At 35.2% G+C, this 19918-nt stretch overlaps 1 protein-coding gene across 1 annotated transcript in view; it reads right to left on the reverse strand.

Moving 5' to 3' along the window:
- The window catches only part of LOC150103016 (DNA-dependent protein kinase catalytic subunit-like), a 63543-nt gene that overhangs the window by 2960 nt on the left and 40665 nt on the right, over positions 1-19918 (reverse strand). Inside the window, exon 4 of the mRNA XM_090398051.1 lies at positions 17947-18029. Coding sequence (XP_090254177.1) covers positions 17947-18029 — 83 coding nt within the window. The remainder of the gene's footprint in view (positions 1-17946; positions 18030-19918) is intronic.

The following is a 19918-nucleotide window of genomic DNA, read 5'->3' on the forward strand; positions in this document are numbered from 1 at the left end:
GCTGGGTAGATGTATTGTTGATAAGAGGAGGAGAGCACTAGACATGGAAACAAAAACTAGATGAGAGAGACTGTGAGTGTAAGCTACCAGGATTGGTGTGGGATAAACAATGAAGGAAGACAAAATAAGGATGCAGGGATAGCCTCAACAGGAGCAACAGAGTCAAAGGACTCAAATGACTACATGAGGAAATATGAAAAGGAAACGCCGTCCCCTTCCCTTCCCATAATTCCTCACCCCATCATTGAACCATGAGAAAGTTACTGTGCTTATACAACAACAAAAGGAGTATCAGGAATAAGGATGCAGAATTTATGCCCTTGATACAGTCAGTAAGTCAGCTCACAAATCTTTATTATAAGACACATTCATAATGAAGAATAATGTACTTATGGGAACAGAATATAATGACTATAGCATTTTTCAAAAAGAGAGTAAAGAGAGGCTCCACCTGAAGGCATTTACAAACATCCATGCCTTAAGGAGTATTCAAATTTCTTAAAAGAAAACATATTTAATTTTTATTATTTATTATTGTTTTGTTGTTATTTTTTATATTTTAATGGAAAAAAAATCACAGATTGGTGCGGGTTCACAAATTTTGTTTCCTGCGTATTTCGGCGCTCAATGAATATTAGTAAATATATGCTTATTCATATAAGTTTGATTTCAAAGCAGAAATCTAAGAATTGCAGTTTCAAATATTTGATCTGATATTGGTGTAGTAGTATTGAAACACATCCATCACATTAAATTGTTATTAAAATTCTTTCATGTTTTTAATTCTTTCTTTATTACTAATCGTTTTACATTTCATGTGCTTGTCCTGCAAATGTACAATAACAATATATCTATCTATATAAAAATATGAGATAATGTGCCATGTCAAATGCATATGTAAGATGCTATAAATGCAATATTTGCATTTGATTTTTGCAATACTCACTGTGTATGTTTTGTATTGAATATAAATATGATAAATATAACAATAATATGTATGTCTATATTATGATTTTTTTTTTCCTGAGAGGGCCGTGAAATATTTTAATTTTTCCAAAGGGGGGGCCCTGACATCCAGAAGCTTGGGAAGCACTGGTGTAGATGGAGAGTTGTAGAGTAGGTGCCCTCTCTCGATGAGTCTTTGGACTCCTGGAGGTGTTATGTAATAATAATAATAATAATACTAAATTTGCACGTGTTGAATGAAGGGTACATATGCTCCCATATGGCTAACTAAGCCAGAATGGAAAAAACATTTAATCTCTAATGGAAGATTTCCACTCTGTGCAACCTTCAGATAACAACCAGTGCTAATGTACTCAAGAAGTTCAACCTATTTTTATATGGCTACCACAACAAAAAAGAAATATGCATAGAGTGTCTATATTTCTAGAAGAGAGACCTTATAGTGATCATCTAAGGAAGAAAACTATGTCAGTATCATATTTTAACTTTACTAAGCTTAGGTCAAAAGAAGCCTAACATGTAAACCTCAGCAGATATTTGCTGCTGAAGCAACAGGCAAATGTTTTTACAAGGATAGTCCCTGTTTAACTTATTGACTGAGACCTACAGAGTGTACAAAATAAAAACCAAAATAAGACAACTGCATTGTCATATTCATGACTTATTTTTCATGGTATTAACAACACCATAAACACTTTTAACAACAAAGATGTTTTATTAACGCTTATATTTCGCTGATTTTCAACTCAGCATCATCAGAGCACAACACACATGTAAATGTGACAGTGAGTGAGTGAAACAATATAATTGCAAAAGACAGAAAAATCTACTAAAGTCCTATTTTTTGGTGCCCTCTAACGAGGAAAAAAAAAAAAAAACAGCAGTTATCCAGGAGTTTTTCTTAGGATAACTGTCTCCCAAATTTTTGGCAAATTAATGCAACCATATTTGTTAAGGTTGGGAGAATTCTTCAAAGCCATTGCTGACCCAAAAAATAATCTTTCAGATCTATAACGACTCCTAAATAGCACATTCGTTTTCCTCCATCTAATCCTGTGTGAAGGAGTGTCCAAAGCATGGTCTGCCAGTCCCGACTTGCCATAGTAATAGTAGCGAATGTATCTTTCATGTTCTTCCAGGCGGATGTTCACTGATCTTCCTGTTTGCCCATAATAGGCCAAATCACAGTCACACGGAACTTCATACACTCCTGGGTGTGCTAAAGGGTGAAGTTTATCCTTAGGCGAGCAGATCAGAGTTGCCAGCTTGACATGAGGTTTGAAAGTGGTGCGAAGGCCATGTTTCAACAATACTTTGGCTATCTTTTCCGATGTACCTCTGATATAGGGAATAGAAATGGTCATGTTGTATTCTTGTGTATTAGGGCAGAGTAATGGGCCTATGTAGTATTTTATCTATTTTGTAGGGATTGTAGCCGTTGGCTAAGAACGTATGGTGCAGGTATTTGAGTTCAGTGGTCATAGCTGTATCATTAGAACAAATGGCTCTGGCTCTGTGTTTAAGTGTTTTTAAAATGCCGTACTGTTGGACTGGATGATGATGTGATTGTTTGTGTAGGTATCTTCCTGTGTGTGTAGGCTTTCTGTAAATAGAAAAAGATAGTGAACCATCTGAAAGGCAGGTGACTAATGTGTCAAGAAATGGTAAACAGTTATTTGATTCTTTTTCTACTGTAAAGTGAATTTTGGGGTGGTGGCTGTTTAGGTAGGTAACAAAAGCATCTAAAGTGTCTTGTCCATGGGGCCAGATGGCAAACACATCATCTACATAGCGTAACCACACTTGTGGCTTGTATGTAGCTGTGGTAAGTACTTTGTTTTCAAAGTGTTCCATGTAAAAATTTGCTAACGGGGGCGAGAGGGGAGGAAACCCATAGCTGTACCATTAATCTGTTTGTAGAATTCCCCCCCCCCCCCATGTAAAGTAACCTGCATTCATGGTAAATTGAAATAATTCAAAAATATCTGGGGGAAATTTAGACTTGATTAAATCAAGAGTGTCTATAAGTGGTACATTGGTAAATAAGGAGGTGACATCAAAACTAACCATTATGTCTGAATATTTTAGGATTAGATTTTTAACCAGTGTTTTGAAATGGATTGAATTTTTTACAAAAGTAGAGGAGCTGCCAGTAAGGGGGGGGGGCAAGCGACTTGGCTAAATGCCAGGCCAGTTAATATGTGGGACTATCTATGCTATCGACTATGGGGCGTAGGGGAATATTAGTTTTGTGGATTTTTGGTAATCCATAAATACGGGGTGGTTTAACATGAATTGGTTTTATTTTCCTGATGATTTCTTTGGGCCATGATGTCACTTTTTTCAGTAATTTTCGGACTTTTTTCTTTTGAGACATTGTAGGGTCTCGATGTATAATTTGATATGTGGAACATGTACATACAAGCCACAAGTATAGTTACGCTATGTAGATGATGTGTTTGCCATCTGGCCCCATGGACAAGACACTTTGGATGCTTTTGTCACCTACCTAAACAGCCAACACCCCAAAATTCACTTCACAGTAGAAAAAGAATCAAATAACTGTTTACCATTTCTTGACACATTAGTCACCCGCCTTTCAGATGGTTCACTATCTTTTTCTATTTATAGAAAGCCTACACATACACAGGAAGATACCTACATAAACAATCACATCATCATCCAGTCCAACAGTACGGCATTTTAAAAACACTTACACACAGAGCCAGAGCCATTTGTTCTAACAATACAGCTCTGACCACTGAACTCCAATACCTGCGCCATACGTTCTTAGCCAATGGCTACAATCCTTACAAAATAGATAAAATACTACATAGGCCCATTACTCTGCCCTCCCCTAATACACAAGAATACAGCATGACCATTTCTATTCCCTATATCAGAGGTACATCGGAAAAGATAGCCAAAGTATTGTTGAAACATGGCCTTTGCACCACTTTCAAACCTCATGTCAAGCTGGCAACTCTGATCCGCTCGCCTAAGGATAAACTTCACCCTTGAGCACACCCAGGAGTGTATGAGTGTGTGACTGTGATTTGGCCTATTATGGGCAAACAGGAAGATCAGTGAACATCCGCCTGGAAGAACATGAAAGATACATTCGCTACTATTACTATGGCAAGTCGGGACTGGCAGACCACGCTTTGGACACTCCTTCACATAAGATTAGATGGAGGAAAACGAATGTGCTATTTAGGAGTCGTTATAGATCTGAAAGATTATTTTTTGAGTCAGCAATGGCTTTGAAGAATTCTCCCAACCTTAACAAATATGGTTGCATTAATTTCTCAAAAATTTGGGAGACGGTTATCCTAAGAAAAACTCCTGGATAACTGCTGTTTTGTTTTGTTTTTTTTTTCTCGTTAGAGGGCGCCAAAAAATAGGACTTCAGATCTTTTGTCTTTTGCAATTATATTGTTTCACTCACTCACTGTCGCGTTTACATGTGCGTTGTGCTCTGATGATGCTGAGTTGAAAATCAGTGAAATATAAGCGTTAATAAAACATCTTTGTTGTTAAAAGGGTTTGTGGTGTTGTTAATACTGTGAAAAATAAGTCATGAATAACCATCAACACCTAAGCTTATCTGTTAGATTGCATTGTTATATATTTTGTAGTTACCCAACATTGAGTGCAGTTATCCAAGGTCATCTCCATTTAAATTTATAAAGATGATGTAATACCATCATCTGCATAAATTTTCTTCTCTTTTTTTTTTTATTTTTATTCCACTTGATTTATTCCATTTATTCCACTTCAAAAATTTTGCTATTTCATCCATAATTACATTAACCCCAAACCCTCCATGACGTGTGTGTATGTATATATATATATATATATATATATATATATATATATATATATGTCCAGATAAATCTGGATACGATTCTGTAACACCTATTGAATAACATGGATAAGAAGTGCAAGTTGGTCTCACTATTTCATCCACCTCGGCCGGTAGAGAGGTTAAATAAAGATTAACTTAAAAATCACTTTTTCTAATCCCTTTCCTTTTTTTCATTTATGATTCCCACTCACAAAAGGTTGTAAACCATACTACATTAGTACTGTGAACAGGCTTAGGATTTGTTTCTATTTTTTATTAATTTTATAATTTTTTTTATTTTTATTTTTACTGCTTTTTTTTTATTTTATTTTTTTTTTTAACACAGTCCAAAAACTTTACTCTAGATATCACACATGAAGCTTTTTCAAGACACTTCAGGCCTCCAATAAACAGGGCAGTGACCTCACACTCAACAATGAAATTCATCTCCTACCTAAAGTCAAGCAAAAACATCTGAGCCACCATGGGATTTGAACCTAAAGCCTGTTGGAGAGAAAGCAGATGGGTGAGCCAACCAGGCCATTCTTTATAGGGAATTGTACATACGTGTATTGTGATATTCTATTATATATTCAATTTTTGTCAATATCATTGATCATTTGAATAATTTGCAGTGTTATATTTCTTGAGCCGAGTACTTTCTGAATATCCTGTAATTTGCTTCTACTGATAGCTTTCTCTGAGACTGGTTTATTTATTTTTTTTTTTCTGTATTATTTGCATTGCAACAAATACAGCATTAGTACATGATATTTCCTTATAGAAATCTTGTTATTCATCATTATAGTTTATTCTGATCACAAATAATCAATTCTTTGATTACTTTTGCACATATTTTTGGGTAACCTAATCCGCAATAAGTTTATTCCTTAATAAAAAAAGAACCCGATATAATATGGTTCCGATTTTATTCCCTTTGCAAATACTGGCACTTTACTTTAATATTCATCCTCTAACTTTTCTTAAAGATATTGTTGGATTCTGAATGAAGAGAAATTAAAATTATTAATACTCCCTTCAGAATCCAACATAATCCACCATGTCAAAGGCTACATTTGTAGATATTATTTTATGTAAATCTCTTGTTATAAACTATTATTCATATAAATACCTTTGAGTTTTTTTTTATTTAATTAATTAATCTAGGATATGTATTAATAATGGAAAGGACTGTATATAAAAATAGCATTCAGATTATTTTATTTATTCCAATATTGATAGCAGAAGAATTTGTGTTCATCACATTTAATTATATATTATTTGAATTGAAAAATATCCTTTTATTTTTTTTCTGTATGTAAAGGTATAATCTTATGTAATGCTTATGCACTGCTGTAATTGTTGTCATGTAGATGGAGTTAAAAGTAGAAAGTGCGAGCATAGTAGCGTGCGAGTTATGGAATGCGAGATGGAATTGATATGAACTGGACAGTGAAAACAAGTTTTGGCGGGAAAAAGAAAGAAAATGTATACACGGAAAGCGAGAGTAAACAACTGGAGTGAGTCAGCAGTGAGTAGGAGTTGGTCGGCAGAGTTAGCACTAAAACTAGGGGAACTAGGGACTGAGTACAATTGGAGCACTCAGCACAGTAATGGCACTGAGAACAGTACAATAGAAATGAGGAAATAATTTATTGGCAGCACGAAGTTAAATAAGAGGCTGTAGTACAAAGAATTAAGTGCTGTGATCAGATTACAAAGGATCAAAATGTATATTGACAACTCAGAATATTGATATGGAATTCTGAAGTTAATGTTGTATTCCAGAGCTTTCAAGGAAGATAAATGAAAGCTGATTCTATTGTAAAGTAGTATATGAGGAATAAGTGAATTTTCTAGTGCAAGTGTGTCTGCCTATGTGATGTGCTGAAATTAAAGATTAAGTTAGTTTAAAGAAGATTACTTTTGAAATGTGTAGCTCCAGTGTGATAATTAACTAAAGTTTTAAGTGTGCCTCAGTGAATAATGTGTGCAAAGATTTATTCCAGTAAGAACAGTTGTACTTTATAGTATTTTAGAGTGAAGTTATAAGAGTTATCTCCTTCTGTTAAATCCTAACTTTAACTGTGGTGTTTATGCTGAAATTATCCGAAGCTAAAAGATTAATAGTCTCCCCACCCCCCCTTAAAGTGATAGCTATCCCTTGACTGAGCTATGCGATTTCTGACTAAGGGATAGATAAAGAATGCTATTGTAAAAATATTTGCTGTGAATTTCAGTGGTAAAGAACTTAAGAACTATCTTTGCCTATTAGGGAGAAATTAAATTTTGAAGCTCAGTGTTTAATACCAAAAGTTAAGTGAATGTTATGTATAGTGGAACTGAGTTAATTTTGCATTATCTTGTATCCAAAGTATGCTTATGTATATATTATATAACCTTGCATTCAATGTTTTGTTTTATTGATTTCAACTTGTGGTTAGCCCGATTCTTTTCCACTGCACTGTTCATAAAATTATCGGACCTAGCGGGAACCTTAAATGTTAATGTAAAATTCGGCCTATATATAAACATTAGACTGCTAAAGTTAATATTTGATTACACTATTTTACACACGTGTGTAGAGGCTTAAGTGCTGTGAGGACATCATGTTGGAGGCTTAATGGATTTTTTACAACACTCAAAAAGAATTAAAATAGAATTTAATACTGCCTATATTTCGTCCTAGTCACTAGGACATCTACGGGGATTACAAAAACAATTAATGTAACATATACACAAATAACAAACAATACTAAGCCCAACCACGTGGGTGACACTAAAGTCCTATCTAGGTAGAGCGCCCTCTAAGGGCAGTAGTAGGTGGCCTGGAATGTAAGGTGGGAACTCTGGTGATGAGTGTTTCCCAAATCTTCGGAAGCTTAATGCAACCGTATTTATTGAGATTTGGTTCGTTTTTGAGAGCTGTTGCTGCTGCTTCTAAGAAAAGTCTCTCTTTCTTGAATCTGCTGTGGTGGAGCATGGTGGTTTTCTTCCATGATACCCTGTGGGTGGTGTCCAAAACATGGTCAGCCAAGCCTGAATGGCCATAGTTGTGTTTGAAGATGTAAGACTTGTGTTCCTCTAGATGGAAGGATGCTGATCTGCCTGTCTGTCCAAAGTACGCCAGCTTACAGGAACAGGGTACTTTGTAAACTCCAGGCAGAGAGAGAGAGAAGGGAGCTGATCTTTCGTAGAACTGATAAGGGTAGCAAGTTTGCGGTGGGGCTTATATGCTGTGTGTAGGTTGTACTGTTTTAGTATCTTGGCTATTTTTTCGGATGTGCCACGGATGTAGGGTATGGTGATGGCATTTTTAAAATCTTGTTGATGAGCAGGATGGGGAATGGGGGAGGAGTTGATTATTTTTTTGATACTGTGATCGCTGTAGCCATTGGAGAGGAAAGTGCTGTGTATGTGGTTAAGCTCAGTAGTGAGGGCGGTTCCACTGGAACAAAGATTGTGGGCTCTCTTGGTAAGAGTTTTAATAATGCCATATTGTTGAGAGGGGTGGTGGTGGGAGAGTTTGTGAATGTAACTGCCTGTGTGTGTGGGTTTTCTGTATACAGTGAAGGTAAGTGTATCATTAGGCAGGCGTGTGACTAAGGTGTCTAAGGAAGTGTAAACAATTGTTCTTTTCCTTTTCCATAGTGAACTGGATTCTTGGATGTAGACTATTGAGATGACTGAGGAAGGAGTTTAATGTGTCTGGGCCATGAGGCCAAATAGAGAACACATCATCTACATATCTTAGCCAGATAGACGGTTTGAGTGGGGCTGAGTCTATGGCTCGTTTTTTGGAATCTTCCATATAGAAATTGGCAAGGGGGGGGGACCCATGGCAGTTCCCTCTATCTGCTCGTAGATTTTGCTGTTTCAAGAGAAATACCCAGAGTTAATGGCAAAGGAAAAGAGATCTAAGATGTCAGACGGAAAAACGTTTTCTAAGAGAGATATGGTGTCAATTAAGGGAATACTGGTAAACAAAGAGGAGATATCAAAGCTTCCCAATATGTCTGTCTTATTCAAGGTTAAATTTTCTGTGAGGGCTTTAAAGTGGGCCGAGTTTTTTATATAGGAAGGGGACCTTCCGGTGAGGGGGATCAGAGAGTTGGCCAGCTGTTTAGATAGTCTATAGCAAGGTGCATTGGTGGCATCTACTATAGGCCTGAGTGGGGAATTGGGTTTGTGGATTTTTGGTAAACCGTATATTCGGGGGGGGGGGGGCGACAGGAGAGTAAAGGTTTAAGTTTTTTCGTGACGTCAGGGGGCCAGGAAGATACTTTTTTGAGTAAGATTTTTAGTTTCTTAACTTGTGTTTTTGTGGGTCGTGTTCTAGCGGGATGTAGGTAGCGCGATCGCGGAGGATAATGTTCATTTTACGATTGTATTCACTGGTATTAAGAACAACTGTGGCATTACCCTTATCCGCTCTGGTGATGAAGATACTTTTTTCTTTATGTAGTTTACTTTTTGGCAGCGAAGAATGCGCGAGGATGTTGGCTATGTCAACCACTCCAGTGGTTGACATAGCCAACCACTGTGGAGTGGTTTTTTATTTTTTGGAATTCTCTCTGACGTCACGAAAACTTAAACCTTTTTGCTCCCGTCCCCCCGAATATACGGTTTACCAAAAATCCACAAACCCAATTCCCCACTCAGGCCTATAGTAGATGCCACCAATGCACCTTGCTATAGACTATCTAAACAGCTGGCCAACTCTCTGATCCCCCTCACCGGAAGGTCCCCTTCCTATATAAAAAACTCGACCCACTTTAAAGCCCTCACAGAAAATTTAACCTTGAATAAGACAGACATATTGGGAAACATTGATATCTCCTCTTTGTTTACCAATATTCCCTTAATTGACACAATATCTCTCTTAGAAAACGTTTTTCCCTCTGACATCTTAGATCTCTTTTCCTTTGCCATTAACTCTGGGTATTTCTCTTGGAACAACAAAATCTACAAGTAGATAGAGGGAACTGCCATGGGTTCCCCCCTCTCACCCCCCCTTGCCAATTTCTATATGGAAGATTTCAAAAAACGAGCCATAGACTCAACCCACTCAAACCTTCTATCTGGCTAAGATATGTAGATGATGTGTTCTCTATTTGGCCTCATGGCCCAGACACGTTAGAATCCTTCCTCAGTCATCTCAATAGTCTACATCCAAGAATCCAGTTCACTATGGTAAAGGAAAAGAACAATTGTTTACACTTCCTAGACACCTTAGTCACACGCCTGCCTAATGATACATTTACCTTCACCGTATACAGAAAACCCACACACACAGGCAGTTACATTCACAAACTCTCCCACCACCACCTCTCTCAACAATATGGCATTATTAAAACTCTTACCAAGAGAGCCCACAATCTTTGTTCCAGTGGAACCGCCCTCACTACTGAGCTTTAACCACATACACAGCACTTTCCTCTCCAATGGCTACAGCGATCACAGTATCAAAAAAATAATCAACTCCTCCCTCATTCCCCGTCCTTCTCGTCAACAAGATTTTAAAAATGCCATCACCATACCCTACATCCGTGGCACATCCGAAAAAATAGCCAAGATACTAAAACAGTACAACCTACACACAGCATATAAGCCCCACCGCAAACTTGCTACCCTTATCCGTTCTACGAAAGATCAGCTCCCTTCTCTCTCTCTCTGCCTGGAGTTTACAAAGTACCCTGTTCCTGTAAGCTGGCGTACTTTGGACCGTCAGGCAGATCAGCATCCATCCGTCTAGAGGAACACAAGTCTTACATCTTCAAACACAACTGTAGCCATTCAGGCTTGGCTGACCATGTTTTAGACACCACCCACAGGGTATCATGGAAGAAAACCACCATGCTCCACCACAGCAAATTCAAGAAAGAGAGACTTTTCTTAGAAGCAGCAGCAACAGCTCTCAAAAACGAACCAAATCTCAATAAATACGGTTGCATTAAGCTTCCGAAGATTTGGGAAACACTCATCACCAGAGTTCCCACCTTACATTCCAGGCCACCTACTACTGCCCTTAGAGGACGCTCTACCTAGATAGGACTTTAGTGTCACCCACGTGGTTGGGCTTAGTATTGTTTGTTATTTGTGTATATGTTACATTAATTGTTTTTGTAATCCCCGTAGATGTCCTAGTGACTAGGACGAAATATAGGAAGTATTAAATTCTATTTTAATTCTTTTTGAGTGTTGTAAAAAATCCATTAAGCCTCCAACATGATGACTATTTTACACAGACTAGTCTGAATATAGGGTGGCGCAGTATAATAGAAATTTCCCTATATTTGGATTAGTAATCAACATATAATTAATTAACCTTAATAAGAACAACGTTAAACCAAGATGGCGGATCAAAAGAAAGGAAGGACGATCCAACAATATGTTTAATTAAGTTTTTCATGTTTTAAGTTATTTTTTTATCTCCAGATTTTGGCTACATATGAATTTTATCGATTCCAGCTGATTTATTGTTTTAATTCTAATATGACTGTTTCTATTAAATTGTTGTTTATTTTGATTTTATCTATGTTTTATTGTTGTAATATTTCTGACTTCTGAAAATGATATGTTTGATAATTTTTTTGAGTTTGGTTCATTCTCCGTACTTGTTTCTGAGTTTAGTAAAAGTCATTTCCATTGTAACCTGCAATTCCAAGAATTCCTCATACAGTTGTGACAATGTTACTTGGAAATGGAACTCTATAATTTTATCATATTAGAAGTTTTTATCCAATCTTCTGCCCCAAAGAAACTACAATCATTGTTTTCAGAATACTGAAGAACACTAAACCAATCCTGAACATTCTAAAAAAAAAAAGTTTAAACATATTCTAATATCAGCATAGCAAGCACTAGCAGACAATGTATAGCCATGCCAGCAGCACAAAGCAAAGATGGTGACAACAAAGCCAAGTACCAACACAGTGCTTTGAGCCATGCTACTGTACACAGACTTCTTGAAGCTTTAAAGTACTGGAGCTGCAGATCTTGAAGTGTCAGAAAAGAAAACCTTTTATGCAATTCTGGTTGCCACAACTGTACCAAGAATGATGAATCGGCACTCAAATTCTTAAGTAACCTCAGCTAGCCTTTGTTTTGTTTCCTGTGCATCTCCTCTGTTAAGCAGTTCCTAATCCTCAGAAAATGCATGGACAACCTGGAACGGTGCCTTATCATGCTTAACGAAACCTGGAAAATCGAGATGAGCAAAAGACAGTTTGAAGCAATTCGCAATCAGCATCCTACATGCCTACCGACGACAACAGTAGCAAGGTTCACAACCTTATTACCTCATCAGTTCAAGACATAAACGAAGTAGAAAATAAAAAGTATAATCCCATCATTCTGAAACTGACGCAAGACTAAATGATGACATTCGCAGGTTAGATGAACAATTCAACTTTGACCCCAAGAAAATTGTATCAGATATCACTGCCTTGAGCCCACGATTACACAGAGAGAAGGATCAGACTTCCTGTGCTTAATAGAGTAACTTGTATACCCATATGAGCAGATCTGCATTCATATTTGCTGCAAACACTAAGTGGAAGGTGCCCCTCCCCTAGTCATGTCTATGAGCCTGACCAGATCTGACCTACCCATAGCAGAAACAAAGGTGGGACTATGATAAGAACCAGAAGACAAACATGGACAACCAATTATAAAAAATGGTTGCTAGTGAGAAAATCTAATTCTGCAAGTAAACATGGAAATCTGAACCCAAACACTGCATAGGGAGCAGCATATGGGACAGATGCAGCCAACAGCAAACCTTATAGAACCTTCCAGATTCATTTCACAAATATACATGGTCTCAGTTCCAACCTTAATGAGTTCACTTGCACCTACTTTTCATACCAGGAAAGAAACTCAAATCTCAACCTCCTCAAGCACTACTCATCTCTACTTTCCAAAATACTTCAGCAGAAATATATAAATGTGTATCACCATATGCCAGATGCTGCTCAAAAAAGAAGACAACCCGGAACATCCTACAAAGGTATGTCCAAAATTATTCCTTCCTTATATTCTTCATGTATCTATGTCTTCAAAACATCAGTCAAGCCCTAAAAATGAAATTGAGGAAAAAGCCAATGACATCATAAAAGGGGTACTCCTAAAGAAAAATAGGCAAAATATAGCCACAAAAATTTATTTAGAGGAGTAACAAGGAAGATTTTCCAGAAATAATATCTATAAAATGTACATTTTCCTCATGGATGAAATTAAATTTCACGTATGGAAAGTGTGGAAAAAATAAATAAATAATAACTAATATCAATAGCATTTATAGAAGTGTAGTCAAATGTGTTTGTCTCGGTTATCAGATTCCTGCATCTTGAAAGAAGCCTGTTAGGGGATGATCACTTTGAGCAGTTCTGGCATCAACCACCTATTCTCCGTTACATAAGGGATACTCTTTTTAAGCTACATTTTTTTCTTTAGGTTTTGTATCTCCTGCTTAAGAGTTCAAATTTTTTTAAGTCCTCTTTCCTTGAATACTCGGATATGTAAAGAAGCAGGATAAAAATTCCTGCAAATCAGGCTTGAGGTTACAAAAGGTAAAAAATGGCAATGATGACAGGATGATTCACCATTTGTCATTGAGACCAAGGAGGTCTATTATGTGTGTACCTTGAACCGATGAAAGTCTCAATAAAGGTTGAAAGCAAATCTGGGTCATGGCTTTTCGTATAATGCATGGCATTATTACACCCAAAAGGATATGTGATCTGCATTATGGGATACTAAGACAATTAATGTGAAGTCATTACCCTTTATATACAAGTAGCCTAGCAATGAAGATACCTCATGCACAAACTTGTTTGCCTTACACTTAGATAAAGAATTAAGCAAGAATATAAATTTTGTCGCAAGCTTAATTTATGCTCTTCATGTTTGGCTATATTAGTCTTTTCTTAAATCTTTTTTTTTTTTTTAATTTCTGATAGTTCGTTTACTTCTTCAACATACCAGGAGTCCATTTTGTTTTGCAATTTCCAGTTTCTGCCCTGAAAAAATGCTCTATTGGACTATTTGTAAAGAATTCTTATATTGTCCTCCTGTAATATCACCTTAAATTTATTTCCTTGTATTTCCTTATTTTGTGTTTTCACTTTATTTATATTTTGCAATTTTCCCATCGATGTTATCCTTTTCTGTGAAACAAATGAAAGCAAGCAAAACTGATTTTGTATGAACTAAAAGAAGGAAACTTGCAACATGCCTCAAAATTGCTGCAGTCTTGCTTTCTGATCTCTTGCCAAAACTACTGTAAGTTAGTTTTAGCAAGAGACCAGAGAACAGTATTCATTTTGCCAACGAATACTGTTCTTACATTTTAGGATGACACCTCTAGGAGCTCTCAACATAATATATAATGCTTAATTTGGTACAATTTAATTTTACAACTTAATTTTGGATTCACTCAATTCAATTCACTCCACTTTCACACAGACATTAAATTTGTTTCTTCGGTCTCTCTTTTATGGGCATTTCTACAGAACTGTCCACCATTATTCTTCATTTTCTAACAAGACAAGATGATCAACTGCTGGTAAATATTCTGTTACTGTCCAACTTGAAACCTAGTTAACCAACTATTTCCTCCTCTTCCATTCCATCTACCTCTGTCTTTTGCAACAGCCTTCCTCATCAATTTCTTTTTCTCCTTAATCTCTTCCCCATAATCCAGTACTAATTTGCTTGCAACATTTCATGTATGGATTTTATATATATAAAAATGACAGTCTCCATTAATGACGATATCAAGAATACCATTTGGCCAGAAAGACCTTGGAAAAGAATCATTTTTGGACATGAACTTTATCAGGACTTTGATGGCAAGTTAACAGGTCACATACAAAAATGTAAAGCCCCTTCCCCTTCCAGAAACTTAGTTTTTATCCAGCAAAACAGGCAAACTAGCAAGAAATATAATTTACAGACACAGCAAACAATGAGGACAGGATTAAATGTCCAACTATAGGCAGTAATATTTCAAAGATACTAACGATGATAATGATACCATTGTAACATGTAAAAGGAAAATGGTGATTCTGGAATAAGAACTAAGTTCTGCATAATTTTGTTTTTCTAGAAAACCCTTTTTTTTTTTTAAATATCATTCCTACCATAAAAGATTAATCACATATATGATACAGCATACTGTGGGTGAAGAGATAATTAGATAATCCAGAAACCATACTCTAGACCAGGGGTGTTCAATCCATTGATCTCGGAGCAATTTTTAGTCTATCTCTTGTGTATTCCTCCTTACTTACAAATTTAATTAAAACTGAAAACATAATATTTTATTTATCATTATTTTGTATTATTTTTAATTCACTTTAAGTGTATTGCTATTGTTTATTTATTTTTCGTTAAAATTGTCAAATCAGTAATTTTCTTATGAGTCCGGGTAAACGAATTAATATGGATCAGTGGAAGTCACATAGTGAGCTGAGTGAATATGATTATAAGCAAAGTGTAAAAATTCGATTATAGCTTAAATATTAAATATTCCAAAGCACATTACATCGATTTTTTACTTAGGCTAAGTCCCATGTGAATATTGTAAAAAAATAACTTTTGTTTGTCTCGGTACAGTTTGTATTAGATGTTTTTGTAAATAACTCTAAATAACTCTTTTGAAGCTAACTGGATATACTGCTTTAATAAGAATATGTTAGAGTGTTAAAAACAAAGACAATGTTTTTGTCGCCGAAGCTGTACATGGCAGCATTAGAAAGATTGTTATTGAAGCTTGTATGAGAAAGGCTTGCAGACTTTAAGTTTAAACATCTCTGAAGTCAGACAGAAAGAGTTCAAACAACTTTCCGATGGCCGGCAACTTACAATCAAAAGAAAGTGAAGGAGAACGGCAGGCGTGCCGAACTTGAAATTTAAGATGAAAGACTCATACCGATTCTTTGGGGGTTGCCAAACTTCATGCGAGGTCTCAGAGGAGGCCTAATAAAAAGGGACTGAAGCAAACAGAAGGGGTCCTAGTTCCAGAATTGCTGTCAGAGAGGAGGCCACCCAGTCCAGACTCACCGTCAGAGAGACTGCCTGGATCCACGTTGCTTGAGAGAGGCGTTTCCCACTTCCAGAAAGGAGCTTCTCGGTTCAAGACGTTGCTAGAGAGAGACTACTTCTAGGCTGATATTGCTGATATTGCTCAGTTAATGGTATTTATTCGCATGGTATTTCAAGATTATTCAAGTAAAGAAGAACTTTTGAAAATTATACAATTATTGGGAAGGACTATGGGAGAAGACATTTTTTCGGCATTTGATGAATTTGTGAAACAACACAAACTTCCGCTTTTTAAACTTGTGTCTATTACTACTGATGGTGCTCCTGCAACGTTAGGTAATATATCAGGCTTCATTTCATTATGTAAAAACGATGACAAATATCCATATTTTTTAACATACCACTGTATTATTCACCAACAAGTACTGTGTAGTAAAAGATTAAACACAAAAGATGTTTTGGATATTACGTTTAAAATTGTAAATTCTGTTAGAGGAAAAGCCCTGCAACGGCAGTTATTTAAATTACAGGCAGATGATGATAGGGAACTTCTGTTGTTGAACTTTTAGAAAGATTTCTTGTATTAATTAACGATATAAAAAATTTTCTTGATGAAAAAGGAGATATTTATCCACAATTGAGTGATAAAAGATGGTTATTACACTTATCATTTTTAGTATATTTCTGCATGAAATTAAGCAATTTAAATTTGGAATTACAGGGAAGAGAGAAAAATTTAATTGACATGTTAAGTTCAATAAAAACTTTCCAACAATACTTACTTTTATTAAAGAAAAATATAAATGACCACAAATTTAGCCATCTCCCATATTTATTAAAAATTTTTGAACAAAATCAAGAAATGCTTCACTATGATTTTAAAAAATTTATTTGTGAAATAGAATTAGTTGAGGAAGAAATAAATCCAAGATTTAAAGATTTTAATAAAACTGAAATGATTGTATCTGTTATCAATAATTCATTTCAAGAAAACTTAAACATCACAGAAATTTCAAATAAAATTAGTGGGCTGTTTGATATAAACCGAGCTGAAGTAGAACTTGAGATAATAAACATTCAGAATAGTTTACATTTAAAATCAATAAACAATGAAGTCATTTGGAAGTATGCACATGAAAAATTCCCAATATTAACTGATATTGCATGAAAAATTCTGTCCTGTTTCGGATCGGCATACCTGTCAGAATCCGCTTTTTCAAATATGACCGTCATAAAAAATCAATTAAGAAACCAAATTACAAATGATCATTTGGATGATTGTCTGCGAGTGGCCACTTCATATCAACTTGACTATGAAAATATTGCGAGGTCCAAATAATGCCAAATTTCACATTTTTTTTTTTTTTTTTTTTTTTTTTTTTTTTTTTTTTTTTTATCAACCAGCATTTCCTGTAACTTGTGAGTTTGTAATCAATCTGTTGTTTTTTCTAACTCTGGTTTTCCAAAATAGAGAAATAAATATTTTACTCCAATATATTTGTGTTTTTTTTTGTCATATTAAAATAATTAAAAGTGATAAATAAATTTTTAAATACACAAATAAAGTTTTCAGTTGTGTATTTTTTTTTTAGTTGTTTATTTGTGCATAATTAGATATCAGGTTGGGGGAACGTGTCTATATGAGAGAGTAGATCGGCGAATAACTTATATATAAGAGAGTAGATCGCCGAATAACTTTTTATAGAAAAGTAGCTCGCATAGTAAAAAAGGTTGAACACCACTGCTCTAGACAGCCAAATATGGAACTACTTCCTGACCTCCAATAAGTAGGACAGTGGCCTCATGCTAAGCAAAGAAAATCATCTGCCACCACTTAGACTTTCACGTCTACTACAGTAAGATTCAATTGCATTGCCTGTGACTGGATAGAGAAATACTATCCAGCCAAGAGTATAAATAACATAAAATTCTTAAAAATTAATTACAAATGCACCTTCCTAACAAAGAAACAAAATTTGTATAGTAAGTAAATACATAAAATAAATTCTGATAAATAACACGTAACTCAGAATATTCAATTTAAATGCGAATGATCTGAAATAAAATAAAATAAGTCAATTTACCCCATATATAGCTTTTTGCTTCGAGATAAAATGTCATTCATCATTTTCTTGACATCATCCTCACCTAGGTATAACTTGCAGGCCTGAAGTTAGAAAATATTAATTCAGATTTATTTAATTACAAGTAATGTGTTTTGAAATTATCATACACATCATTTTAGTATCTACCTTGAATGATTATTTAAAGAATATCATGCATTAAATTTAATAGAAAGAAACACATATATTTATGAATGTATAAAAATATTTTTATATATAAAGAGACAGAAATGTAAAGACACACAAATCCATATATAAGAAATATTTTGTCAAGAGCATGCACGTCTGAGGACAAAAGAACAACATAGAAGATATCTTTAGAGAGAACTAATCTAATTTAGAAATCCAAAAGTTGATCACAGCACTTAACCCAATAAAATTCTATAACTGAGCCTCCCCCCCGCTCCATTTGTTATTTAATTTACATGGTGGATTCTCAAACTTTACATGGAGATCTTATTGAAGGAAAATAAAAATAATATCTGGAAAAAGAAAACAGAAAAGAAAAACAAGCAACCAATCTGTTTCCAAATACATATTTTTATGATTTTTAGTGAAATTATGAGTGTATGATATTTTAATAGCATCAATGTTTTTGATTTGTTGAAATCTATTTGATTCATTAAGATAGCAGACTAATTTTTAAGAGCTGTTATTTCTTTTTGTGGAATACTGCTTTCATGTACAGCAGCTAGCATCCTTACAAAATCTAAACCTCGTAAAAGCTAATTCTCCACAAAAACAACTAAGTTTCACGAGAAAATTATTATAACCAAGGCAGATAAGGCTGTTACTGGATTATCAAGCAGAATATATGTACAAAATCTAATATTTTAAAAGATTATACAACTTATCAGATTATAGTTCTTAGTTCTACTAACATACTGAAGGAAAACGTTTATGAATTCTAAAACGCATTTCTTGGCATAAAGAAAAATCATCCACAAGCTAAATCCTTACTATGATTAACCACCCCAAATATCTGGGATCCCCAACACAAACCCAAATCCTCTCTTCACTTCATCCAACAATATATTTACAGGATAAGAACCCCTACTCACAAACTTGCCAAATTTGGCAATTTCACTTTCACCCTCTGCACATAGACAATTCCCTATCTTCTCATTCACAAAAAATTATATTAATTATTTACACACACACTTGGGAAAAGGATTTTAAAAAAGAAGGTACTTTCTTGTCAAGTAAAATATACTTTGGAGCCAACTGAGAAATCTTGCAACAACTATTTCTATTCTAGAAAATAATATGGTGTTACACCATTTTACTAGTCATAAAGAAAAAAAATTATAATTTTTGCATTGATCTTCCTGGGTCTAGCTCCCACTGATGAGACTCAATAAAGGCTGATCTGGGTAGTGAGCCTATGCATATTTGGACAAGACACACTACTGCCTTGAGTTGTATCAAAATAATCAGGCCAGTAGATGACAAACCATGGTTAAAGTTTGCACAGGTGAGTTTGTTGCTTTCAGTGGAAAAATGAATGAATGGAATTTAGAACAGCACATTAACATCAAGTTTTATGCAAAGTTAGGCAAAAGTGCAATTAAACTCTGAATATTTGAGAATAGTTTGAGGCAATGATGCCAAGAAAAAGCCCAGTGTATTTGAGTGGCATAAGAGGTTTAAAAAGGGATAGGAAGACATGAGATGATGAAAGAATGGATAATCCCAAACTCATCAAACATGCAAAAATGTCAAAAAAAGTTTGGCCCAACAGATGATAAAGTGTGCATTTCATCTAAATTGACATTTTTTCTTTATCATTTCCACCCCCTATTTCATATCCAAATCCTACATCCGACAATGAGTCCAGTGCATTATGTCTGTTAATTTTGTTTTGTGTTCCTTTAGTTTGCATGTTCTGCTAGATTAAAAATCTGAGTTTCCAGGAGAGAAAGAACTCTGCTAC

The sequence above is a fragment of the Typopeltis vanoorti genome, chromosome 9 (genome assembly GCF_054136105.1).
Source record: "Typopeltis vanoorti isolate ZY-2024b chromosome 9, IOZ_Tvanoo_1.0, whole genome shotgun sequence".
Lineage (NCBI taxonomy): Eukaryota > Metazoa > Arthropoda > Arachnida > Uropygi > Thelyphonidae > Typopeltis > Typopeltis vanoorti.